Source organism: Orcinus orca, chromosome 2 (genome assembly GCF_937001465.1).
Source record: "Orcinus orca chromosome 2, mOrcOrc1.1, whole genome shotgun sequence".
Classification (NCBI taxonomy): Eukaryota; Metazoa; Chordata; class Mammalia; order Artiodactyla; family Delphinidae; genus Orcinus; species Orcinus orca.
Window position 1 is genome coordinate 66,483,934 of NC_064560.1, and position 27,285 is coordinate 66,511,218.

The window sequence follows — 27,285 nt, forward strand, 5'->3', positions numbered from 1 at the left end:
AAGAAATAAATGTGAGAAAGGCATGTGGTTGAAAATAATTTGATGAAATATGATAACTGACAATGGGGGCTGAACAAAGATAGGAAGAGAGTAAACATTAAGCAACATTAACAGAAAAGGGAGTATCTCTCTAAGGAAAAAAGGGAGGGGGTATGGGAATGATTTGTGAGAAAGAGAATAATAAGCTCTAAATGTCAAGTTTCATCTACCAACAGGATGGGAAATTGTAGATATTATACACCCAAGAGGTAGTTAGCAGGACAGGCTGTCAGAAAAGGTCTGGGCTGGTGAGGCAGATCTGAGAGTCAACCTGCACTAAGAAGCCTTGACCATCAATGAAGTCTCCACGGTAAGAGAGCCAAGGACCAGACCCCGGGTTCCTTCAGGGGAGGGCAGGGAGAAACAAACCAAGCAGGGAAAGGCCAGCCAGATAAAAGGAGAAATCAGGGAACAGAGGATCAGTGATGCTAAAAGAGGCAAGGATTAAAGGACTTGCAGTTTTAAAAGGAATGATTTTTAAGCAATCCTCAGAACACACAAGGGAGAGATCCAGAAAAGCAGCAAACTACAGAACTGTTTCATTTTTCTCCAGCCTTAAATGGGTCTTTTCACAACATACTATTCATCTACCTATTCCCATGCCTCAACCCCAGAAATAGGATACTTTGGACCCAAAAGGAACTCAAACTCAAATGCCATCAAGAAAGATTATGAGACTTACCATATTTCCCTTTGCTAATGGCAGCCACAATTGAGCCCTCTTTAGCCAAAAACTTAAAATACTTAGATTTTCTCATTTTGAGTATTCCAGAGAGCTCATAACTAAAATAAACATCATTTCCTAGATTCATGATGCAGTTAATTTCCCACCATCTAAAATATTTCAAATTCCTCTTTATTTTAACCATCTTGTTAACAATACCCTCAGTAACTACAAAAAGTCTTTGGGGATGATATGATATAGGCAAAATATAATTGTTGATCTTACTAATCAGGTAGAAAGCTGGACTGAATTAATTAAAGTTAAAGGATTTTCCAATGACTTATTGCTATCACATATAATAGGACTGCTAACCATTAGTATTGGGGCTATTTTGAAAATATGAATATTATACTAAACACTAATGTTATATGTAAATGAGCCTTAAAATATCTGAAAATATTTTATTACTTTAAACACTTCCTTTAGTTTATTTTACTTTATTATTTCATAATTTTTTACTGCTAGTATAAAATTTTTATTTTAGTCCACCCATCAAGTAGATAAGTTAAATAGTTGAAAGATATTTAATAGCCCAATATTAATGTGTTCTTTACCTTCCTTTCTGTTCTGTTCCCATTAGCAAGGCCTTAAGTTATTCATCCATTCATGCTAAACAAGCACGAAGTGCCTCTATTTAATATAGTTTGTCTCTGCTATGAACTGGTACTAGAATTATAAATACTTCCTGTTGCCTGCCCTCCAGAGGACTACACAGACATGCATATAGACAGAATGCCACCGGGTAAGTGCTATAATTAGCATAAACACCCAGCGTCTCTAGGTGCAGAGGAGGAGATGGGTGCCCAAACTCTGCCTTGTGGGGTATACTAGGAAGGCCTCTGGGGAGAAATGGCTGTGCCCAGTGCTGCTCATGGCTCAGGACAGATCATCGCAGGCAGAAAGATACCTTCTGAAAGCTTAGCCATTTACAGTGAAGGTGGGGAAGAGACTACGTAGTTCATCTTTGACTATCTAGTTGATCTATGTACACTCAACATCTCTTCAAAGGGCCTGACGTACAGCAAGGGCTCAGTGTTTGCTGGGCTGAACCAAAAACATTTCATCCTTTTAAAAAACAAAACATAAAATGCTACAAATAAGCCAAACACTAAGTTTGTCTTGCTTATCACCTCCTTCACTTAACTAAAGATTGGTTGAGCATTTGGGTAGGATACTACAGTAGATACCGAGCATATGAAGACAAGACAATTTCTGCTCTCTTGGAGTTCATAGTTTTTCAAGGGAGAAAGAGACACATAAAGCAGTAATTCAGCCACAATAATTTTGCTGGAAAAGCAAGGTTCAGGTACTGTAGGAATTAGAGGAAGCACTGGACACAAGACTGAGCAAAAGTCAGGGGAGGGAGGCTTCCCACAGGGTCATCTCAAACACAGGCCACTGGAAGGAGCCAGAGGAACAAGAACTCCCTCTGAAAGAGATGGTGGTTGCAGTGAGTGGACAGGGGTGTGGGAGGAGGTGAAAGAGGCTACAAACTAAATGAATCCAAAAATCATTCAGGAAACAGCTGCCAGATCAGAGGGGTTTTAAACACTGGATGTAATGAAGCTTAAAAAAAAGAAAAATATATATATATAATATTAGCAAACCTCAAAGAAATAGCAATCTTGTATTTCTATCTTTGTGAGCACCCCAAACTGCAGTTCCTTGGCCTTCTTTACACTGGGATTCATTCAAAAGGAGAATTACCACAAACTTTAATTACAGAAGGACACAAGAGTTACATTTGTGCTGCCTAATTTACTGGAGTGTTCTAGGTAGGGAAATAATAGGCGAGTTTATAAGGCACAGTCATGGCAAAGTAGTACCCTGAGTGCCTTTAAGATAAGAACTAACATAAATCATGATGTTGTTGCCATCAGGCTAAAAACAGAAGACTTACCAGAAAGAAAAAAAAAAAATCCCAAACCCAAATCACTGGATAGGGCTGTTCGGTTCTGTTGGCTTTTTAATATTTCCCCAAAGTAACTTGTATGGTTCTCACAGTGGCTTCCATTTTCTGGGCAACTAACACCATCACAAAGCACTAGCACACACACACAGGTGTGTGTGTGTGTGTGTGTGTATCTGCGTGAACAAATGTGCCCACACATACACAAGTCAATATTATTTAGCATCCACTATTTCTTCAACGTAACATGTTACTCACTAACAGAGTATCTGCCACCACAAAGGGTAGTGAAGTAGGAAAAAACACTGACACGGGAGTAAGGTCAGAATCACTTAATAGCTAAGTATAGTTGGTTGTTTTATAGACCTGATAAATAACCACTTGAAACTCATTTTGTTTGTCAGCAAAATGGGTTTATTCATTACAATATTTATTGATCATCAAACATGCGTCAAACACTGCTAAGAATTAGGGAATAAACATGAAAGAGACAAGGCTTCTGGCCTCATAGAGCTTATGTTTTAGCAGGTAAGACAACCAAATTATAAAAAATAACATCAGGGGGAAAGTTCTATTAAAAAGAATAAGACAGCGTGAGGGATTAAGGTGTGTCTGAAGTGGGCGTGAGAGGCTGCTTCAGGTAGGCTGGTGAGGAAAGGCTACTACGGGCTAATTCACATTTGAGCAGAAACCTGAATGAAGAAGCAAGTTACAAGTGTTCGAGGCCGAGAGAACAGCAACTGGAAGACAAGTATAAACTTGGCATGTATACAGAACAAAGGTCAGCCTGGAAGAGCAAGTGAATAACACTGGATAGGTGATGAGGATGGAGTTTGGATTTTTTCCCAAGTGTGATGCTAAGCCACTGGAAGGTTCTGAAAAGAGTGACATAATCTGATTCATGTTTTAAAAGAATCACTGTCGTTCCCTCTCCTTGGAAAGACTTCATCCTTTGTCTGCCTAGTCCACGCCTACACACTTTGAACAACCATGGCCCGTTTGAGGAGTAACACGCTATGGCTTGAGCACAGAGAACAATAAGCTGGAAACGGGTTCACAAAGAAATGCCAAGGATTCCGGTCTTTATACTAGTGCAAGGGGAGCCATGGAAGGCTTAACAACATTACTTCCCCCGTGTACTTTCTACACATTGTTGAAAGATCAAATAAGAAAATCATAAACTTTTATATAACATTAATGATTATTCTTCAAATGTCCCCTTATCAGTGAGGTCTTCCCTGACCATCCTAAATGAAATATGGAACTCCCCGGCCCCAACTCTCCTTAGCTTGCCCTGTGTTTTTTCCCCATAGCAATTTTTACTCTCTGACGCATATATTTACATTTATGTGTGTACATGAGTTTATATATACACACTCAGTGTATATTTTACATACATAAAATTCTAAGAGTATATATTTATTTACATATTGCCCTGATTCCCTCTTCTCCTCCCAACTATCATGTAAGCTTCACGAGGTCAGGGAGCACATTTGCTTTACTCAATGCAATATCATGGCCTAAAAGTATAGCTGGTTGTTTTAAGTGCTCAATAAATGTTGGATGAATGAATGAATGGATTCCTAACTGGACTTTCTTCCTGTGAACAATCTGCGTCTCTCTCCTCAACCCATTTAAACACTTAAGATGACGAGATGAGAAATTAAAAGACCGTAAATCTAACGCTCTGGCTATGCCAAATTTTTAGCTCAGTGGTCCTTAAACAGTCACGTAAAATATAACTAAGGCTCAAAGGGGCCAGTGATGAGAAGAGAACAAAACAGCATCGTCCCTGTTTTTTTACCCTAGGGACTCTACCCATCTCTCTCTTAAGTGGAAAAATATTCAGATACTCTTCCACTCCCCTCAGAAGAAAGGCCACTCTCCAGACTGGCCAGCAAAGCCCTTTTCATAACACTTTCCTTGAAAGATGTCTCAAAGCACCTCAAGTAACATGAACAAAGTCAACTGTGAAATTTATTAATTTGGGGCATAAACTAAATTCATTCCATATAAGCAGATTTTGGTTGATTTTAATGTTAGAAAACAAGTAACCATTTTATTTGACATTTGAAGTTAGTTTTTATTTCAACCAGGCTTATCTTTTGCCAGATACAGATATGGGTCAGTGAAATCCCTATAACCTGCGTTCACTTTTAATCAAATATGTCTATATTCCAGCCAAAGAGCATTCCCCTTCTCAATGCAAAACCATTATTTTAAATACTACTACTAATTATGATCAAAGTTCATACTGTCTTCTAGCCTCATAATTTTTCAACACTAAAATATACACAAATACTTAAAGATTTCCAAGCACCACCTATTTGGTCCATTAAAATAAAACCAGCAGATGGCGCTCAATGAGTCTGTAGAGTGCTCTGTATGGAATGGTTTTAGGAACTATTCTCTGTAACAGGGAAGAATTTTGAAACTTCAGCTGGAAAAGGAATCAAAATTACAAAAAGTTTGGAAATCATTTAATGTATGGTCCCCTTAATGGAAAGTGTTGCTTAAAAATAAAGAGTTTTTTAGAATTCTAAGAGTATGAGCTTTTTGTTTCAATGTACAACCCTGCCTCTCAATCTATTCTTGTTAATAAGCAAAGCTAAATTGGTTGAAGGGAGTTAGCTGGTGGCTTTAAAAAGCAGCCTCACCCTCTCACAAATGTTACACAGCTCTCTGGAACTGCTAGAGTAATTAGGTCAACACTTCAAGAGACAGTCCCCCTCTGCTAAAAGGACCAGATATTTGGTTAAAATGCAGAGACCATAAGGATTTTTATTAATTCCTGACAGAATAGTCCTCTCTTCCTTCTCTGCCCTCCTGGAGAGCAGATGATTCAAGTGGGGACATTCTATAATTAAAATCTATCAGCTTGACTTCTGTTCCACCCATCTCCCATACTTATCCACCTAGCTTCCTTGGATATTCCCTGGTCACTTCTTTTGGTTTTCCTCTCAAGTCATCTATGAAATTGGGTCTCCAGGCTTCCAGGCTAGCCCTTCACACAGTAGGGGGCCACAGAAGAGTCTCCTAAATACAATCTGATCAAGTTACTCCCCTGAAACTCACGGACGGTCAACAGGATAACATCCTAACTCGGGAGTGTGTCCCTCCCACCAGCGGCAGACAAGGCCCCCACAGCCTGGCCCTTGCTAACCTCCCCAGCCTCCCCTCCCTCCCGGAGCCTCTCCCCACACACTCACCACAATCATACCAAACCAGGAGGATGCCAAGAGGCTGAAGCCTCACTCTCACTACATGTCTCACTCACTACCTGGCCATGCTGCTCCCTTTACCTGTCACATCCTCCTCTCACCTGACTGGTGACTGGCCCAAGAGAGGACAGCATGAAACAAGCCCTGCCTTGCTTTCCTGAGGAGACACCTGGGCTCCTTCCTCAGGGGAAAGGCCTCCTTACCTTATCTAACACACTATGCCTCACTCACTGCACGTAGGTCAAGGTCTCTCCAATCCCTCCCCTGTCTGTGTAATGGGCATGTGTCCGGGCAATGCCTCAGGAGGGGAACCCAACTCGTCAAGTTGAACCACACCTGCTCAGATCTCATTCCTGGCCCAGGATACAACAAACCGTGAGACCACGAAAAGAGATATTCAAAGCTGGCCAGTGGGGACACTGTCAACTACACCAAGATTAGGAGGGAAGATGCAAATACAGAACGGGAGGCATCACTTTGGGAGGCAAGGTCACTGGCCTTGAAGTCGCATGACTCAGAACACCAGCTTCAGTTGTCACCAGCTGTGTGACTCTTCTAGGAGCCACCTCGAGTCCTTCTGGGGAACCACTAGATTGTAAACTCCACAAGGGTAGAAGCTGTGTTAGGATATCCATATATTTGAAGTGCCTGAAATAATTTAATAACGGCTCTTTCATCAAGTGCTCACTGTAAACCAGCACCACTTCAACTGCCTTACACAGATTAGGGTTACTATTTAATCCCCTTAAGTACTAGTATTTTAACAAGTATCTAGCAGACACAGAATAAATGTCCCCACTCATTCACAAGTAAATAAATATATCCCCCATTTCAGAATCTCCATGTTTTTACTTTCTTTTATACTCTCTTCTCGTAAAAAAATATTATTTCTCAAACAAAGCAAAATAAAGTAATAAATTTACTATTTGGGGGTTTTATTTAATTATGGGTGAAGGACTGTAACTGGATGGCAAAATTGGCTTTATGACACCTTCTGAAAAGCAGCCATAAAGGAAGGGAGAAAGAGTTAAAAACTTGATTAGTTTTAAAGGTAAATTACAAAGCTTTCTTAAAGCTGGTTAAGCTTCCTAACTGATAATAAATAGTTATATGGGCATTAAGCGATCCACAATACTTGAAAACCGTAAAGTAGTAAGAAGAAATATTCTACATTTCAGATGATAGCAACATTTTTCTTATCCAGCCTTACTGGTAAAACCATTGCATATAAATATCCAGAATTTGTTCTTTTGGTTTTTTTTTTTAAGTTTTCCTTTTAAAGTGTCAAAATTTTAAAAAGAAATAAATTAGCTTTATGAAAATCTAACTAAGGTGCATTACACATTGTCTGGCCTTCTTAAATGCGGACAGGGAAGGGCAGGAGTGGTAACTGAGCAACGCCCATGTGCTAGGAGCTCTATATGTGGGGACAACAGTATTTAACGGTTGAAGAGTAAATGATGTATGTGAAGCATTTCTCAAAGAACCTGGTACTTAGTAAGTATTCAATAAGTGCTAGATATTGTTGTCATTTTAAAAATCACATTGAACCCTCACAAAAACCCTGTAATACAGGTATTACCCTGCTGAATTTTACAGATGAAGACTCTAAGGCTCCTACAGCTGGTTAGTACTACAGCAGGAATTTAAAACCATATCTACTTGACACCTACAAAGGAGTCACTTTTCTCTACACAGGTTCTCCAAGTGTTGTCCGAGAACCAAAAGTATCACCCGGAAGCTTATTAGAAATGCAAATTCTCAGCTCTGCCCCAAGCGGAGTAAATCAGAAGCTCTGGAGCTGTGGCCCAGCAATCTGTGTGTTAACAAGTCCTCCAGGTGATTCCCACGCAGGTTCAAGTTTGAGAACCAGTAGCCCGCACTGCACTGTACCCCACTGGAATGGTTATCACAGAAGGTCTAGTGTCTGTCCCCAAACAGTTTCTCTTCTTTGCAAGTAATTCCACTTTTCACTGTCTCCTTCTGCCTTCAATAATCCCATCAATACCTTTATTTTACAAATCCTCAGCAACAACCCACTTCTTCCCACACCATGGAGGGTAAGAGCCGACACACAGTAGCAGTACACTGACATCGGGAGCCTGGCTTCTGAAGTAAGAAAGGCTAGTGTGAACTCCGACTCTATCCTTTACTAGATGCACGACCTCAGCAACTGGCTGAAGCTCTCTTGCCCTATTTCCTCACCTTTTAACATACAGAAGACAAAAGTTATCTCATGAGGTTGTCAGCGTGATTAAATGAGAAAATGAAAGGACACGTAGCATAGTGGGCAAGTACCAGAAGGTATTCAATAAATGGAGACTCCACAGACATGGAAAACAAACTTGTGGTTACCAAAGGGGAAGGGGGTGGGAGGTAGGGGCGCAGAAAAAACAGGAATTTGGGATTAACAGGCACACACTACTATACATAAAATAGATAAACAACAAGGACCTACTGTATAGTCCAGGGAACTATGTTCAATAACTTGTAATAACCTATAATGGAAAAGAATCCGAAAAAGAATATACATAATATGTATATGTGTGTATATATATATGTATGTGTATATGTATGTATGTATACGTATAACTAAATCATTTTGATGTACACCTGAAACACTGTAAATCAACTATACTTCAATTAAAAATTAATTTTTTAAAAATGGAGGCTCTTAGGATTATTTTAATACAATATGCATTTCTGCTGCCTTCTACTGCATATACATACATTACAGCAAATGAAAATCAAGACCACAACCCCATAATCAACAGGAAGACTGGAGTTGGAATCTCAGCACACCACTTCTTAAAATGTCCACTTTTGTCTCATAATAAAGAAGACCCACTTCTAATTCTGAGACCTAGTAAGATATGGACAACCTATAATCATACCCATACATGTGGCAAGGATAAAAGAACCAATTGTATGGAGATCTGGAAAATGAGGATTTGTGGAGAAGAGACACTGGCTATGAGAAACACCCACAGTAGTAGCTCCTTCATATTATGCTGCCTGGGATCCCTTAACCACACAAGATAGGATGAACCAGACAATGTTGGCAAAACCTAATAAGCTTTAATCAAGGTAGAATTTAAGAATGCAGGAAGTGACCAAAGAGGAATTCATAGTCATGAGGGTAAGTTAAGATCACCCCTGGCCTTTTAACTAGTTCAAGAAGATGACAGGAATGGCAGAAAATAAGTCCACAATCAGATTGGTGGATCCCATGGACCAAAAAAGGAATGTACCACTGCCTGAGTAGTAAGATAAAACTCACATTTCCTTCTGTGGACATAACAAAGAGAGACAGCTGAAAATTCCATCCTAGCTGCCACATGCTCTGTATATCACACGGGGTCGGCAGTTAATCCAAACACAGAGCTTTGTGAAGGGCTCCGAGGATGCACAAGGGCCAATAGCTCTTTTTTGGTTTAAAAAAGGACAAACAAGCAAACAAATCTCTGAGAGTACATATGATGTTCTCTATACTTAAAGATAAGGACCCACATAAAAGGAAACAATCAGAATCTCTGGAGGAGAAATGTGTAGGAATGAGAAAAAGTACTAAAGATGCACATCACCAGTTCATTAATCAATCAATAAATTAGTGTATCTCTCAGAAGAATCTAAAATTTCTACATCCCTGCTGATACAAATATATTCCTAATGTTCTATCTGTATGGAGCTATTTTCGGATTTCTGAATTACAGATTCACTGGGGTGACTCTGTGAAACTACCTAACAATTTCATCTCAGATGGCACAGTAAATTCCAAAGAGGGCAATAAAGACCTCTGGTCTTATAATGAACTTACTAAAACTTTATTTTTATTTTTTTTTACTGAAGTATAGTTGATGTACAATATTCTACAAGTGACATGTGTACAATATAGTGATTCACAATTTTTAAAGGCTATACTCCATTTGTAGTTATAATAAAATGTTGGCTATATTCCCTGTGTTGTACAATATATCCTTGTAGCTTATTTTGTACTTAATAGCTGTACTAAAACTTCAAAATATAAATCTTACTGTCTCAGTTTCCCCATCTGTAAAGTAACAAAACAATTCCTCCTAATTCACAGGTTTGTCAAACCAATAAAGTGAGATTAGTACAGAAAGAAGCAAACACAGGGAGTTCCAAGTAAAGAGCCCATACACAACACAGAAGTATTAAACTATTGGGGTTGAAATTCAGTTTTTCATCAAGTATCATTCCCAAGTTTTCCTAGAGGCCCCATCTCAGGGGTCAAAGTGACGCTTTGTCACTGGTTCCAGGTCACAAAGTCCCCTATGCTGTTTGATCTCTTGAGTGGCTTACCCTTCAGGGTCATAAGTTTTACCTCCCCCCCAAAAAAAATCTCATCTTTGACTAAACAGACATTTATAACCATCCATGCATGCAGCAAAGCTCTTTCCCAAACAGCTGTAATTCTATTATATTTAATCAAAAACAATGAGAACCTATTATGTGCAAGGTACTGTGATAGAAGCTGAAGTTAAAGTGAGAGCAATAAAAACAACAACTCAAGTATAAAGTCTCTGTACTCAAGATAGACACAGTAAATGAAAAAAGGCATGTAAGCAAAAGTGCAATCATTTAAAGTGCTTGAGGTGTTATAGTAAAGTCTGTACAGAGTAGCTGGGGCCTGGAGAGAGGAGTGATAGATTCCACAGGAGGCTGAAAGTTCAGGAAGGGCTCCATAGAGCCAAATGACAGGAACTGCATACTGAAAGATGAGCAGTTTTCTTTGTGTGTGTGTTGGGGGTAGTGGAGAGGGTTGACTGTATTTCAGAGAGAGGGAGAAATGCAAAAACTGTTTTACCTAGCTGAAGGCTAGCACACACAGAGCTGTTAACTGGTTTCCCTGCAGTACCACTGACTCAGCATAGGGTCCATAGCTAAACTCCCAAAGGCTGACTTCAAATTTTTTAAAAATTCACTGATGCCGTCCAAAAATCCATTACAGAAGCCTGTTTACAACACCATTCCAAAACCCAGGTGCTCTTATGAGTTCCATTTGCATCATGAACTGCTCTGCTAACTAACTATAAAGCAGATCTGGCTTTAATTATTCACAACCACACAAAGAAGAAATGAGGAATCTTAAATGACATAAAAATACTGTGAAAAATAATGCAAAGTATTAACTCCCTTAATTGAAAATCACTACCACCTCCTGCTAAGAAATAAGCAGTCCTGTGTTCAATATTGCACACCTTGACGTTAGTTTGAGTCAATAACCTAGTAACAATTTACTCAGGAATCCACCATAGATCCATCCATTTGAAACAATGTCCTACTTAATGCATATCATTTCCCATATATCTCCAGTCAACCACTGCTGATGGGTTAACAGTCAACCATGTTGGAAGATCTAAATCTACCCAAGAGGCTCCAATTTAATTCACAGGAAAGGGGCTTTTAAAACTACCCTTTTTGTTCACTTGGTTCATGCTTAAGCACTGGGGTGCATCAGAGTCATCTGGAGCGCTTATTTAAAAATAGCTTGCAGGGCTCCACCCCAAGCATTCTGATTCAGTAGATCTGGGTTGGGCGTGAAAATCTGCATTTTTAACAAGTTTCTAATGATGTTCACACTGGTGGTTAGGGACCACACTTTGAAAACCAGTGCTCAAGAACAATTCAGCTGAAAGTCAGTCCGGGTAACTCCTCACACCAATGATTACTGTGAGCAAACAATGTTTATAGGATCTCTATCTTACATTTGAAAAAGCGATGGCAAGTGGCATTCAGTGCTAAAGCCAACCTCTAAATGTAGAATGTGATATAAGCATCAGGTTTCGAGCTCCCAGGTCAAGAGAGGGTAGTAGCAATTTGAGGGACTGGTAGTGAAACCATCCTTACTTAGAGAGACTAGACAGAAAGGGAAAGAGTTCTGAGTTCAAACCTCTGTTTCGGGCTTCCCTGGTGGCGCAGTGGTTGAGAGTCCGCCTGCTGATGCAGGGGACACAGGTTTGCACCCCGGTCCGGGAAGATCCCACATGCCGCGGAGCAGCTGGGCCCGTGAGCCATGGCCGCTGAGCCTGCGTGTCTGGAGCCTATGCTCCGCAACGGGAGAGGCCACAACAGTGAGGGCCCGCGTACCGCAAAAAGAAAGAAAGAAACAAACCAAAAAACCCTCTGTTTCACCTCTTACTAGCTATTGTCCTTCATCTATAATATGGGCCTCACAAGGCTGAGGAGAAAATGTACATAAGTCACCCTACGTGGAAGGTGCTCAGTAAATGTTGTTCCCCTCCCCTTTCTAAGCAAACAAGGGAAAGAGCTGTCAACACAAGTGCATGTGCAGAGACGCAAGAGGAAGCCACCCGATATGTTTATACGCTTTTGTACTGTCAAAATAAAGGAGATGGGTCTCTTTTAAAAACTACTTATATATTTAAAGTTTCTATCCATCATTTGTGAAATATGCTTATACCATTTAATCCTCACTACCAACACCACCACCACCGCACTCCAGCCCCTCCGCCACAGGCTGCTGTAAAGACACAACTGTTCTCCCTCAGACTGCCGAGGCAGCTCCTCCCTCGCCCATTGGTGCTACACCATTCTCCCTCTGCCTCTCACGGTAAAATCCTTGGTGTTCATATCTGTGGCTCTTTGATGCTTTCAGTCATTCTACCAAACAAAATCCATTTGTTCTTCGGAACAGCTTATCACCCTCACATCCATTCAGCACACTGTAACGGTGAACAGGCTACTCACCTGAGAGTCCCTCACTGCTCTTCCTCTGCTCTCCACACCTCTCCATCAATGTTCTTTGGGTACTACTATCATCATGTTACTATCTGCCTAATCAGAAGACCTCCAGTTGCTCTCTATCCTGCTTGTAAAATGCTATATTCCATCAGTGCTGGCCAAGAAAATTTTCTGCAATGATGGAAATATTCTATATCCGCACTGTCCAAAATGGTGGCCGCCAGCCACATGTGGCAACTGAGCACTCTGCAATGGAAGAACTGAATTTTTAATTTTATTTAGTTTAAATTAATTTAAATGGCTACATGGGCTAGTGACTACTATACTGAACAGAGTAGATCTATACAATCTCATCTCCACATATCTCCCATGTGAACTGTCCTCTCCAGTCAAGCCCGATCCCTCACCACCACTGATAACACCATGTCCATACCTTACTTCTAAGACTGTGCTCCCTTCTCTCGCTCTGCTCTTCCCTTTCTCCACAGCCAAATCTGTCCAGGCTAACAGAGCCCCCCCATCTTTCCTGAAGGCTTCCCTATCATTTCTGCCAACATCTCATTCCTCTCCCTGCTATGAACTGTCACTGTGTAACCATCTGTATAACTCATCCAAGCACCTGAACAAGTACTGCTTGTGCTGTCATTTAACTCTTCAAGCATCTGAGCCCCGGTGAAAGAATCTATTCCTCTAAGACCAGGTCCTCCATTCACTAACAGGTGCTTCACAAACACCTGGTGAATGAGCTAAGGGTACAGAGCACTACATTTTGGTCTTCTTTGGACAGCAAGACTTCTTCTCTTCACTAGAACCGAATGGAAAATTTAACTCCAGCCCCCCTGCCCCATATCCAGATGCTTGGGAAACACCAAGTTATTGTAAAGGCATCATGTACACAGACCCTGAAAAGGCTTTGACCTCTATGTATCTTCATCTGCTCTGAAAACGCCAAGGAAAAATAAGAAAATGCTACCTGCAAACGCAAAATCTGTTAACTTCAAAGCACGTTTCTGGAGATGGATTAAAAAGTCCCAACAGAAGGAAACTGAAGCTCTTGCTCTGTAAAACCATCAAAAGCTAAATTAAGGAACACTTGACTTCCTTATTTCTTCTGGCACTAGTGACAAAGTTGTCATTATTTAAACACAGTCCTCAGATCTGGATGGAAAGAGCCTCCAGGCTACAAAATGTTGGAGCTGACCCATCAGACATGTATTGTTAAGGCTAAGGCAGGTAATTCATTTAAAAGATCAGAAGGCTGATAAAGCTCTCTTTGTAAGAGAAAAATGTGACAAAGTAATAGCCAAGCAAGAGGCATAGCCAGATTAGTTCAACTCCTGCTATGGAAACACATTTCCCAGGAAGAGATAAAATGTTGCTATTACCAAATAGGTCCTCTTCCCTGAAAGGAGGCAACTGAGAAGATTAAAGCTGGGGTAATTTAAATTCTGCAGCCCTTCACAGCTTTGATTATTTATGCAAACTATACTTATGCAAGAATAAACTGTTTTAATTGCTCATTTTAAACCTGCTTCTTTCTGAGCACATCTCCACTTGCACTCTCATCTTCTGGTACTGTTTGGGCTCTGAGGCCACTTCTGATTAGCACACACACAGCATATTAATCCACTGCACAAAGTCCTCTTCACTGAGGCTGGACACAGAAGTCCAGAGTCAACAAGAATCCAATGTGATGGCAGGAAATCACTCTAAGTTTTTCTCAAGATCTAAATGTGAGTCAAATGGAAAGGCTCTTCTTATTTCCCTTTTTTAAACGGGCTTGGGAATCATTCACAGGATTTGAACCCTAGGTCCACCACAGCTGCAACCTCAGACAAGTCAGTTACCCCTTGGAACCCTCACTTCACGGGCTCTAAAGTGGAAATACTGACCAAATCTTTTGTCTCTTGTGAAGATTAATGAGGGAATGTGTATAAGTGCCCACCAGGGTACCCTGCCAAGAAGTTGTTCTCAAGTTGTTCTCAACCAATACCAGCACCCTAACCCACCTTTCCCTTCCTTGAGAAAACAGAGAGCAACATCATCTTAAGAGACAGACCCTATTCTAATAGAAATAGTTATAATCACTGGATATTGGTTTGTTCTGTTGATTTTAAATGAAGAAAGGAATCCAGTGCCAAAGATCTACCTTCCTATGATGTTCTTCTACTGTCAGGATGTTCCAGGCAAACACTCAGTGCTAAGGAAAAAGAGAAATGCGGAAGGACATAATAAACCAGATCTGCTGGGGTTCTGGAAATTTGTTTTGTAATTAGAATGGCTCTTCCCCTTGAAAATCTAATAAATGTGGATTTCATCTCAATCATATGGCAGGTAATAAGTATCCCATACATAACCTTGCTGCACGCTTAGAACAGAATTTATACCTCACATCTATCTCTCTGCTTCTAAAAAAGTATTTAGTTTGTGGGCTTCCCTGGTGGCGCAGTGGTTGAGAGTCCGCCTGCTGATGCAGGGGACACAGGTTCGTGCCCCGGTCCGGGAAGATCCCACGTGCCGCAGAGCGGCTGGGCCCGTGAGCCATGGCCGCTGAGCCTGCGCGTCCGGAGCCTGTGCTCCGCAACGGGAGAGGCCATAACAGTGAGAGGCCTGCGTACCGCAAAAAAAAAAAAAAGTATTTAGTTTGTAAGGTAAAAAAAAAATGCCTTTTGGTTTTCCTGAGGGAGACCTAGAGATGTGTTCAATAGACCACAAATCTTGGGGACACCAAAAAAAAAAACAAGTTTATAATTGAAGGATCTGAGAAATGAACCCCAAGTTTTTCCTCTTTAAAGGTGTCCTTATGGTCATTTTTGTTAGTGAATCATCAGAGTCCAATATAAACCTTCTGAGTCAGTGTTAAGAGTCACAACCATCCATTCTGGAGTGTCATTAACCATGAAGTGCCCAATGCCCACTGGAATACTTTGGCAACCAGTAAGGACATTATTCTAATACAGAAAAACATCAAAAACCTGCAGGAGCTGCACTTAACATGAGAAATGCCTCACTTACTGTTCAAGGGCCTTGACCTTCCCTTCCTTTCACTGTTCCAGGGCTAAAAAGCCACCCACCTCCTGAAGATAAGTATCTGACCAAGTAATTCACCAGGATGGCTATTACTGACTTCCTACATCCAAAGTTACAACCCACATTTTATTTTTACTCTTTTTTTCTACTGAAGAGGGATTTCAATTAATAACTGTAAACTACTCTCCAATGTGTCTACAGCGCAAAAGACATTCTAATCCTTACCTGTTATACTTTGAAAAAGAGTTCAATGCTATCTTTTCAAATATTTCTCTCTTCTTCGGCATTCCCACAGCTACCTTTTTTCCTCTGACTTAGCCCACTTACCACCAGACTTACACCACAACTTCTCTGTATGTGTACTCTGAATCCTAAATTCAAGCCACTGCCTCCTGCACACTGGCTGGGCCAATTATTTGCAGATCCTGCTACCTGACCAGATCTATCACAACCCCTGTGAAATTTCAGGCAAATCCCTCAATCTCTTGTAGCTCAGTTTCTTCACTCTTCCCGCAGAGTGAGCTCAACCACCCCGAAAATACAATGATCTCTATGACTCATCAAATTGTTCTCCAGTCCTGATCTCTCCTACAAAGTGCATCCCCACATGGAGTGCTGACTATGGGACAATCACTTGGGTGCATCATCACAACTTTTTCTCCAGAAAAGTAAAGTGATGAGAGGAGAAAGGAAGTGACTTTCTCTGGAATAATCCGGATCTCCTTATTCTTGACCCCTATTGTCTCCTTGTGCCTTGTAGACCTTCAGGTTTGGCCTGGCCTCATTTTTTCTAGCATTAGCCTGAGGCCTGAGATAAGAAGCATCCAAAGACCCTTTCATGCTCCTCCTTCAGAAGTTTAAAAATCTTTCATCCCTTTCAGCTGTTAGTCTGGGGGAGGATTTATTTACTGTTGCTAATGTCCAGTTGCTAGGTTGCTAGGTCCCCTAGTGCTTAGTGTGTGGGGCTGGTGGTAGGGCCTATTTTGTTTTATAAATACCAACCTTTGCTTCATGTGCCTGGCTTTTTCTTTTATCACCTGATAGCATTCCCCATCCCCTCTATGCTTTCTGGGAGAAGTCTATGCTTTTTTTTTTCATTGGGGTATGGTTGTTTTACAATGTTGTGTTAGTTTCTACTGTACAGCGAAGTGAAGTAGAGTTCCGTGGAAAAGTCTATGCTTTTATCTTGATAGTGAGAAGGGCTCTAGAGCCAAAGGGTACATGTACTATGTTCATAAAAATTATTAGCAGCCACGTGGTTTGCTGCATGTTGTTTACTGTAAACAAGTGGCTCAGACCATAAGTCCCATAATGGCTAGAGATAATAGTTCAGGACTCAAGAGATATAGGCACCATGTCTAGCATGCCTTTTCAATTCGCTAAATGACTAGGTAGGTTAGTTATTTCACAGAATACATCTCTGGAATAAAATCAGATACTCTAGGCTACACTTTGCAGGGATGCTGTACATATCTCCTTACAATTATAAGGAAGTTACATATGCACAATAGAGACATCGTTATCACATTTATTTCCTTGTTAGCAATACTTTTAATCACAAAGGTGACATTACTGACTATTCAGGACTCACACAAGGCAAATTTAATCAATAATGAAACTTGGGAAACAAATGAGCATCTTTATTTTTTTTAATGAGCAACTTTTAAAAGGCAGTTGTTCTGTCAAAAAGAAGCAAAGTGCTACAAAATAACTGGCTAAATGGCCTATACTCTTCCAAAATGTCGGTATCATGAAAGACAAAGAGAAGCAAAGGAACTGTTCCTGATTAAGAGATTAAAGAGACTGTAAATAAATACAGTGTGTAATTCTGGATTAAATCCTGAACTGGGGAGAAGAGGGGAGGAGGATGCTCTAAAGGACATTACTGGGATGATCAGAGAAATTTGGAATATGGACTTACATTACATAAGAATATTACATCAATGTTACAATTCCTGTTTTTGTTAATTGTACTGTGTTTCTGAAAGAGAATGTCCCAGGTCTTAAGAAATCTATGCTGAAATATTTAAGGAGAATAGGGTATGATGCCTGGGAAAAGCAACTGTCAAACAGTTCAAAAAATATATGTAATACAGAAAATGATAAGCAAATCACATTTAGGTCACACCTAAATGTTAATAAAAGATAAGTAGAGGTGAAGTTGCATTCTTCTAACTTTTCTATAAATGTGAACTTATTTCAAATAAAACATGGGAAATGGAAGACTAAACTTGGGTTACTTATTTTAAAAAGGACTTTATATGTGCAAGTCTCTATCACATTAAGTGGGATGAGATTTGTGTGTTTTACATAACAATTATGGACAGGAACTGTGCATGTCAGCTTGGTATACAGAAGAAAGACAATGGGTTTGAGAGTCACGATTTCTGGGTAAAGCCCTAACTTTTGCATATACTAAATGAACCATCTTGAGCTCTTATTTCCTCAAGTATTATGAGGGTAAGAATGAAGCTTCCTCCACCCTCACAAGGTTGCTGTGAGAACCAAATGATATAATGTATTCAAATGTGCGTTTTATTTTTTTTTTACATCTTTATTGGAGTATAATTGCTTTACAATGGTGTGTTAGTTTCTGCTTTATAACAAAGTGAATCAGTTATACATATACATATGTTCCCATATCTCTTCCCTCTTGCGTCTCCCTCCCTCCCACCCTCCCTATCCCACCCCTCTAGGTGGTCACAAAGCACCGAGCTGATCTCCCTGTGCTATGCCGCTGCTTCCCACTAGCTATCTACCTTACGTTTGGTAGTGTATATATGTCCATGCCTCTCTCTCGCTTTGTCACAGCTTACCCTTCCCCCTCCCCATATCCTCAAGTCCATTCTCTAGTAGGTCTGTGTCTTTATTCCTGTCTTACCCCAAGGTTCTTCGTGACATTTTTTTTCCTTAAATTCCATATATATGTGTTAGCATACGGTATTTGTCTTTCTCTTTCTGACTTACTTCACTCTGTATGACAGACTCTAGGTCTATCCACCTCATTACAAAATGTGCATTTTAAACCAGGAGGTAGTATATGAACATGAACTCTTGTTTTTAAGGAGTTGTCATCCAGAAAGGTTACAGGTGATGCAAATGAGTGTTACACCAGTAGGTGAAGCATTCACAGAAAACCAGAAAATGAAAGGACTACAATGAAATCCTATCATACACTGTTCATTTAGGTTCACAAATGGACTTTGAAAATACATTTTTTTCTCCCCAGAAGCAATTCAACCATGAAAGAATATAAAAACTAAGCAGAAATTTTTAATTACACTGCCCTTTAACAAATGAGAGCCAAATCTGCTTTAAAATGGTCCTCCGTTCAAGAAAATCCAATTTACATCTAAAACACGGATCTTAAAGATGACTACAGAGTACTAAAACTATTTTTCCTCAGATGGGCAGTCCAAATTACTATGCTTAAACTGCCTGAGAATCCAGTCTGCCCAGGGCCCACAGCTCCACATTAGGATTAATCCAACATCCCTAAGAGGCCTGACCTGACCCCGAGCCACTGAAGGCTCTGAAGTTCAGAGTACACTCAGAGGTGGGTGCTGTGCTGGGCTTCAGACGTGATGAAAGGCAGGCCCTAGGGAGGTCACCCAATGGTCTGTGAAGTGCTTCAAGATCAGGCTTTTCCCTGTCTCCTCCCTGAGTCTCCAAGCTCATCCAGGAGAGGACGCACCCCACCCCCTCTGCACTCTTGAATCCCCGCCGCCATTTTTTCTGTTCCCCACACGTATCAAGCCTAGCCCTCACTTTAGAGCTCTGCACTTGTTCCCTTGGGCTAGAACACTGTGCCAGGATCTGCACGTGGCGGGCTCCTTCTGGTCATTCTGGTCTCAGCTTAACTGGCCGCCCCTCAGAGGCCTTCCCCGACCATCCAGCCTAAAATAGCCTCTACTCAGGCACAATCACATCACATCCTATTGTTTTATTTACTTTCATTAAACTGTTCTTCCTGATGTTTTCTTGTTTATGATTATCTGCCTTCTTCTCACTATAATACAAGTACCGGAAGGGCAGGGACCCTTCCATTCTGTTCATGGCTAAATTTCCAGCATCCAAAAAGGGGTTTGCACAAAGCGGGCACCTGAATGAAAGAACTCCCCAGCTCCAGCTCAAAATTCACTTCCAGTACTAGTGTGTGATTGAAATTTAACAACTCCAGGAATAAAAAGTCAAAGACTCACATGCAACCCAGATTTCTGGAACTCCTTCCTCCTCTCTTGAGTCAACTTTGCCTTCTCTGCCATAGTCCACTATCCTAATTCCATCCACTCTTACCCGCTCAAAGGACTCATCTATTCTCAGAGTCAAAAGTACCAATTTCTTAAAGATGACTCAAACTCTCTCTAGTTCAAAATCAACTTTCTTACTCCATAGCTCCGAGCCCACATCTCCCGCTGTAATCAGGACATCAATATGCCCTTCAACATGTCTGAAGAACAAAGTCATCACCTTCCTTCTTTTCCACATCTGGCAATGGCATCAGCTGTCATTCACACTCAAGTCCTCAATCAACTATCATTCATTCTTTTTCACTCCCCGCATCTAATAAAGTATTTAGTCCTACTGCTTCTTTTAAATATTTCTTGCATCTGCCACCGCCTCTCCATTTTTACCGCCACTAAACAACCTAGGCCCTCCCCACCCAGAGGGACCCTAGGAAAGCTATCAACGTTTTTACCACTGCCACCCAAAGGTCCTGCAACTGCGATTCTCACACATGCACCTGGCAGTAATCAACATTTTTGTAGAGGCTGAGGAAAAAACCTGACCTGGTAATGTAACTAGCCTGCCTAACACAAAGGGTGTACTTGTGGAATCACAGAGCTGACAGGCGAGGAAACCAAGGCACAGCCAGGTTACACTACTGGCAGCCGAAGTTCCAGGTTCCGCGTGTTCCACTGTGAACAGTTCACAAAAATAACTCATTACAACAGCTTCATTTAAACACTCAACAGCACTGCCACCTGTACAGTGGGACATTTCTTACATTTTAACTATGGCAGCTTATTGTGGACACATTTTTATTCAAAGACTGGTTAAGATGATTATTTGGAATATTTGGAATCCAGCCTATTTTTCTTAACTTTCAGGTAAAAGTTCTTCTCAGGATCCAGTGTTTTTCCTTATTAACTAGCAGTTTTCTCTCTTCTGTTGATGACATGTACCCCTAGCACATCTCAAATATAAACTAAAAGAAAAACTTCAACACACTCTATTCTTTTGCTTAGTACTTCTTTCTCTAGGTGCAGAGAATTGACCCCCTTACCAACGGACTGTCCTGTACAGTTACAGTAGTGCCCCCATCCTCAGGGGGGTACATTCACCCCCAGTGGATGCCTGAAACCATGGACAGTACTAACCCCATATATATTTTTTCCTACACACACACACCTGTGATGAAAGTTTAATTTGTAAATTAGGCACAGTAAAGAGATGAACAACAATAACTAAAAACAAAATAGAACAATAACCATTATACACTATAAAAGTGATGTGAATGTGGCCTCTCCCACCCTCTCTCTCAGAATATCTTACTGTACAAATTTAATGCCTTTTCCATCTTAATAAAAGAACTTATCACATACTGTGCCTGTAACTTTTGCAGTTTGAAGTGTGAAAGCAAAACCAGCATGAATCTGTTTTTCCTTCCTCACAATTTCATGGATAGAAGACTCATTCTTACCATAGATCTTAGCAACCTCAGCAAACAAATCTTTTTCTTTCATTATTAAGTCAAGAACCTTCACCTTTTCACTTAAAGAAGCACTTCATGGCTTCTCTTTGGCATATCTGAATTGCCAGCATCACTACTCTTGCACTTTGGGGCCATTATTAAGTAAAATAAGGGTCACTTGCACACAGCACTGAGATACTGCGACAGTTGATCTGATAACCCAGACGGATACTAAGTGTCTAGCAGGCAGGACACACTGGACAAAGGGATGATTTAAATACGTCCCCTACAGGACAGAGCAGGATGGTGTGAGATTCCACCATGCTACTTGGAGCAGTGCACAATTTAAAATTTATGCATTGTGGGACTTCCCTGGTGGTCCAGTGGTTTAAGACTCCACACTTCCACTGCAGGGGGCACAGGCTCGTTCCCTGGTTAGGGAACTAAGATTCTGCATGCTGCATAGCATGGCCAAAAATAAATAAATAAAATAAAATTAATGAATTGTTTATTTCTGGAATTTTCCATGTAATATTATCAGTCCATGGTGACTGCAGGTAACTGAAACCACAGAAAGCGAAACCGTGAATAAGGGGGAAACTACTACACTTTTCTTCACCCAAACAGTATAAATCCCTGAGACTTGGCTTAGTTCACTGAAAATGGAGTACACTGTCACTCTTTAAAAAGGGATAACCAATTGCCTCAGTAAGTATTACTGCTGATCGACATATTTGAAATCTGAAATTTAAAATAGTCTTCCCCAGTAGAGCCTGCCCAACTTCATTAAACACATAAATCATATATAAAGCACTACTTTATTAAGTATATTCCCCAGAACTGATGTCTAAGAACCTTGCTTCCCTAACAGAACGAAGCTTTTTTAAGCTTCATAAGCTTTACAGTGGTTTCTATGACCAAGCCCAGAAAATACAGATTTAAATCACAATTTACCGTCATCGATGAGCTGTGTGACCTTATCACAGTATCTTCAGAACTCATTTCCTCATCTCTAAAACGGAGAGGTTGAAGCAGGTATTACCTGAAGTCTCTATTAACTCTAAAGTTCTCAAATTCCATGATGAAAAGTTCAGAAAACTTCTAACTGATCTCTCTGCCTCTACTCTCTCCTTCTAAATTATCCAGCACACTACCACCAATTAATTTTCCCAAACTACTACTGTATTAGCTTTCTATTGTTGTTACAACAAATTACCACAAACTCAGAGGATTAAAAGAACACAAATTTTATTATCTTACAGTTCTGAAGGTCAGAGGCCTGAACGACTTTCACGGGGCGAAAATAAAGATGTCTGTGTTCCTTCCAGAGGCTCTGAGGAAAAACTGTTCCCCGGCTTTTCCCAGCTTCTAGAGGTGGCGTTCCTTGGCTCATGGACCCTTCCTCCTTTCTCAAAGCCAGCAGCGTGGCATCTACAAATCTCTCTGACTCCCTCTCTCACTTACAGGAATCTTTATGATTACACTGGGCTACCCATATAATTAAAGGACAATCTCCAGTTTCAAGATCCTCAGCTTAATGAAATCTGTGAAGTCCCTTTTGCCATGTGAGATAAACATTCACAGGTTCTGGGGATTAAGACATAGACTCACTTGAGGAACCATTATTCTGCCTACCACAACTACGTAGTTATATCAGCCCCCTGATCAAACGCTTTCAATGGCCAAAAGCAGACAGAGACATCAGAAGAAAACTACAGAATATATCTTTTATACAAAGACACAAAAATCCTCAACAAAATACTAGCAAACCAAATCTAGCAACACACAAAAAGGATTATACACCATGACCAAATGAGATTAATCCCAGGAATGCAAGGTTGGTTTAACATTCAAAAATCAATCAATGTAATTCAGTAATGGAATGAAAGAAAAAACCCACACAATCATCTCAATAGACAGAGAAAACGTTCAACAAAATCCAACATTTTTTCACGATAAAAATACTCAAATTAGGAACAGAAGGGAACTTCCTCAACCTGATAAAGGCATCTATGAAAACCCACAGCTAGCAACATCATACTAATCTTAATGGTGAAAGACCAGATGCTTTCCCTTTAAGATCAAAAACAAGACAAGGATGTCTGCTTTCACCACTTTTATTCAACTCTGCATTGGAGGTTCTACTCAGGGCAACTAGGCAAGAAAAAGAAATAAAATAAAAAGATTGGAAAGGAAAAAAACTATTTTCATCATCTTGGATGTAGAAAATCCTAAGGAATCCACTAAAAAAGTACTAGCTAATAAACAAGTTCAGCAAGGTTGTAGATTAAAAGATCAATGCACAAAAATCAGTTGTATTTATATACTAGCAATGAGCCACCTAAAAATGAAATTAAGAAAATATCATTCACAATAGCATCAAAAAGGATAAAATACTTAGGAATAAATTCACAAAAATAAAAGGCATGTACACTGAAAACTACCGATATAAATCACTGCTGAAAGAAACTGATCTAACGAAGGATGACCTAAATGAAAGGAACAGAATTGAGTGTCCAGAAGTAATTCCTTACACTTATAATCAATTGATTTTCAACAAAGGTGCCCCAGAAAATTCAACGGGGAAAGAATAAAATTGGAGGAGTACCAAAAAAATTGCTGTTCACAGCAGCATTATTCAGAATAGCCAAAAAGTGGAAACAGCCTAAATGCCCATCAGCTGAGGAGTGGGTAAATAAAATGCAGTAGGTCCATATAATGGAATATTATTTGTCAATAAAAAGGAACAAAGTACTTATACTTACTCTAACATATACCTTATATACATGATGCTAAGTGAAAGAAACCAGTCATAAAAGGCCAGGTATTGCATGACTCCATTTATACGAAATTTCCAGAACAGGTAAAACCATAAAGACAGAAAGTAGATAGTGGGTGCCATGGGCTGGAGGAGGAGGAATTGATGAGTGGCTGCTAAAGGGTGCGGAGTTTCTTTGGGGATGATAAAAATGTTCTGAAGTTAAGATAACACAACTGTGAATATACTAAAAACCATAAATGAGTGGATTTTATGGTGTGTGAATTTTATCTCAATAAAGTTGTTCGGGACTTCTCCAGTGATGCAGTGGTTAAGACTCCGCGCTCCCAATGCCCGGGTTCGATCCCTGGTCAGGGAACTAGATCCCACATGCATGCCACAATTGAGAGTTCTCATGCCACAACTAAGAAGCCCACCTGCCGCAACTAAGACCCGGTGCAACCAAATGAATAAATAAATATAAATATTTTTAAAAAAAGGACTTTAAAAAACAAACCAAAAAATAAAGTTGTTTTCTTAAGTCCAAGATATTCAATTCATGTGCAAACCCACTGGTGAACATAATAAATTGTCTCCAAGTAGTCTGGAAAGAAAATATGAACATAAAATATCTTCTAAGAACACATATATTTTTCTTTGTATGTTACATTTAACATAGAGATAAACTATGGAGCATGATCACATGAATGCTCTATGATAGAAAGGTATATGACTTTAATTAACACGGCATGGTTAAAAATAAATACATAAAATGAACAGCCTGTTTAAACACCATTAAAAGCTCCTCAGCAGTCACAAAATAAACTCCGCGCACCTTCTTGTGTGCTTTCACAACTAAGCGTCACCCACCTCTTCAGACTTATCTCCCATCACCCCCAACACAAATTCAGCAGGGTCAGACTTTCCACTACCATCCTTCCCTGCTCACTGAACAACATGCTCACTGCCACTCATCCCTCTACCATCTGGTCTGTGTCTTGAACAAATTCTGAGAATTTTTCAGCCAACGAAATGACCCTTAATCTTCAAGACCTGACTGAAATCCTGTCCATCAAAAAAGGTTTCTTCACGTCTCCAGACCATACCAACCCCAAACCCTCCAGCATCTCGCAAGTCTAACTATCCATACCTCTAAGCCAGCTCCTCACCAAACAGGCACTTTCCACCACTCTGATTCAGATAATTCACTCTTACAACATTTAAAAAAAAAAAAAACACACACACACACACACACCTAGAATTTAGTTTTTCCAGCCTCGATTCATTCATTTATCCATTTCATCTTATAATTCCCTCACTTTAGGGAGATGATACATCAGCTTTCACCCAGATTCTTAAAGTAAATAGCACTTTGCCAATGAAAGAGTGCCACCTAGTTGTGGCACAGGGTAACTGACCATGGCAGTAGGAAGCTCTACATACTAGTTTTACAGAAATGCACTGTACGTAAAAATAAGCCGGAGTATCATTTGGCAGGGCAATGCAATTATTTTATACACGCATCTTATCACCACAATCAGTCTATCTCACAAGTCTTACGAGCATTATTTGTTCTGAGCTCAGTGCCATGCATTATTATCATTTAATATTTACTAAATCAAATTCAATTTCTTAAGTGTATTAGGCCAATAAATTCATGTGTAGATGGTTAAAAATTCCTTTGATAATCACATGAGAGCATTTTTTGAGTTTATCATAAGAATTAAACAGCAAAAGTTAAGTATAAAATGAAATCTCGCGATTTACTCACATATAATGGAGCTTGTTGTGGATTAAGTTTCATGACCTAGGACACTGAAACAGAAAAGGGAGAAATAAATGAGAATAAAATTAAAAGTTATCGTCAAAAATCTAAAACCTTCCAAAAGTCCTAGATGTCAAGCAAGGTTACAAAAGCACAATCAAAAGTCTGAGATTACTGAATGCCCGGCTTTCCTTAGAGGTTTGGGGAGGCAAGAAGGTCAAAGATTGCAGAATGCCTTGTAGCCCCGATTCCATCCTTTCAAGTGGGGAGAAAGATTTTCTGATTGAAAAATAAAGACAAAAGGCTTCACTGTCATAGAAGAAGTTTCAACAACAAAACCAACAGGATATTAAAATCAGTTACCAAAGCAAGAACAGCGTGTGTGCAGTTATACTTTTACATAATCCCCCAAACTCACATAATGCTACCTAACCAGGGATGCCCCCCAGTCTCACTGGGGCGCTTAGGGTAGAAGGGTTCGGCAGACCACTAGAAAGCCCTCTTCCTCTCAACCTTCCTCTCAGAGAAGGGGGGCTACTGCTGGCCTCCAACAGCTAGAAGTTGTCACTTTCCTCAAAATTAATAGCTGGATTCCCTGTGGTTACCTGCACTAAATGAATTCTCACAAAAATCTTAGGAAGAACTTTAGAGGAGACTTCCAGCATTACATAATACATTTGTGAATATTGAGAATAGCATGTTCTTAAAAGTTTAACTTGGTAATTTGACCAGGATTTCCTCTAAGCCAAAATGATCATCGTCCAGTATTGTGTACTTCAGAAGGGCAGGTCTTTTGCCAAATACAATGAATTTGAGAATAAGCTGATCCCATCTTCACAAGAGTCAGAGAAGCAGACCCAAGTGATTTCATTATAGTCAACTTCAAGTGTCTTACCCATGATAGGGGACTGGATTAAATTATTATCCAGCAAAATAAAAAACAACAGTACAGGAATGTCATTCATACATGCAAAAAAAGATAAAATCCCATATGTGGTATTATACCAGACCAGATCACAAAAGCGTAACAATTAACTGAAATCCCAACAGCATAAACCGGAGGTTATCCAAGACCAAATTTTAGAATAAAAAGCAATGCCTTAGCAACCGTGCATAACTCCAATAACAGAATCCTCTCAATATTAAAATTCTCACAAATCTGCCAGTTTGGTCAGGCTGTGTGTGTCTGAGGATCAAGGCTCACCCAAAAAAAAAAAGTTAACACACACCTGTGGAAAAAAAAATCTATAACCAGGCTCCTAAGCACAATCACCTCCAACCAGCAGGCCACGGGTTTCACTGTGTTCTGCTGGAAGACATGCTCACAGCCAGGAAGCCCCCACAGTGACTGACCACCTCCCTGCCTGCCCCGTTCATCCTCTGGTCTACCAGAGGATTGTAAGAGACTTCCCAGCTCA

The 27,285-nt window shown here is 40.1% G+C and overlaps 1 protein-coding gene across 9 annotated transcripts in view; it reads right to left on the reverse strand.

Annotated features, from left to right (window-relative positions):
- The window catches only part of AKAP13 (A-kinase anchoring protein 13), a 343,183-nt gene that overhangs the window by 219,846 nt on the left and 96,052 nt on the right, over positions 1-27,285 (reverse strand). For 5 of the 9 annotated variants that reach the window (XM_049707006.1, XM_049707005.1, XM_049707003.1 and 2 more), the window contains exon 1: positions 11,808-12,004. In XM_049707006.1, the coding sequence (XP_049562963.1) occupies positions 11,808-11,903 (96 nt within the window). In that variant the 5' untranslated portion in view covers positions 11,904-12,004. Of the gene's footprint in view, positions 1-11,807; positions 12,011-25,873; positions 25,918-27,285 lie in introns of those variants that run through there. The other 4 variants (XM_033414830.2, XM_049707004.1, XM_049707009.1 and 1 more) reach the window with 4 other exon arrangements.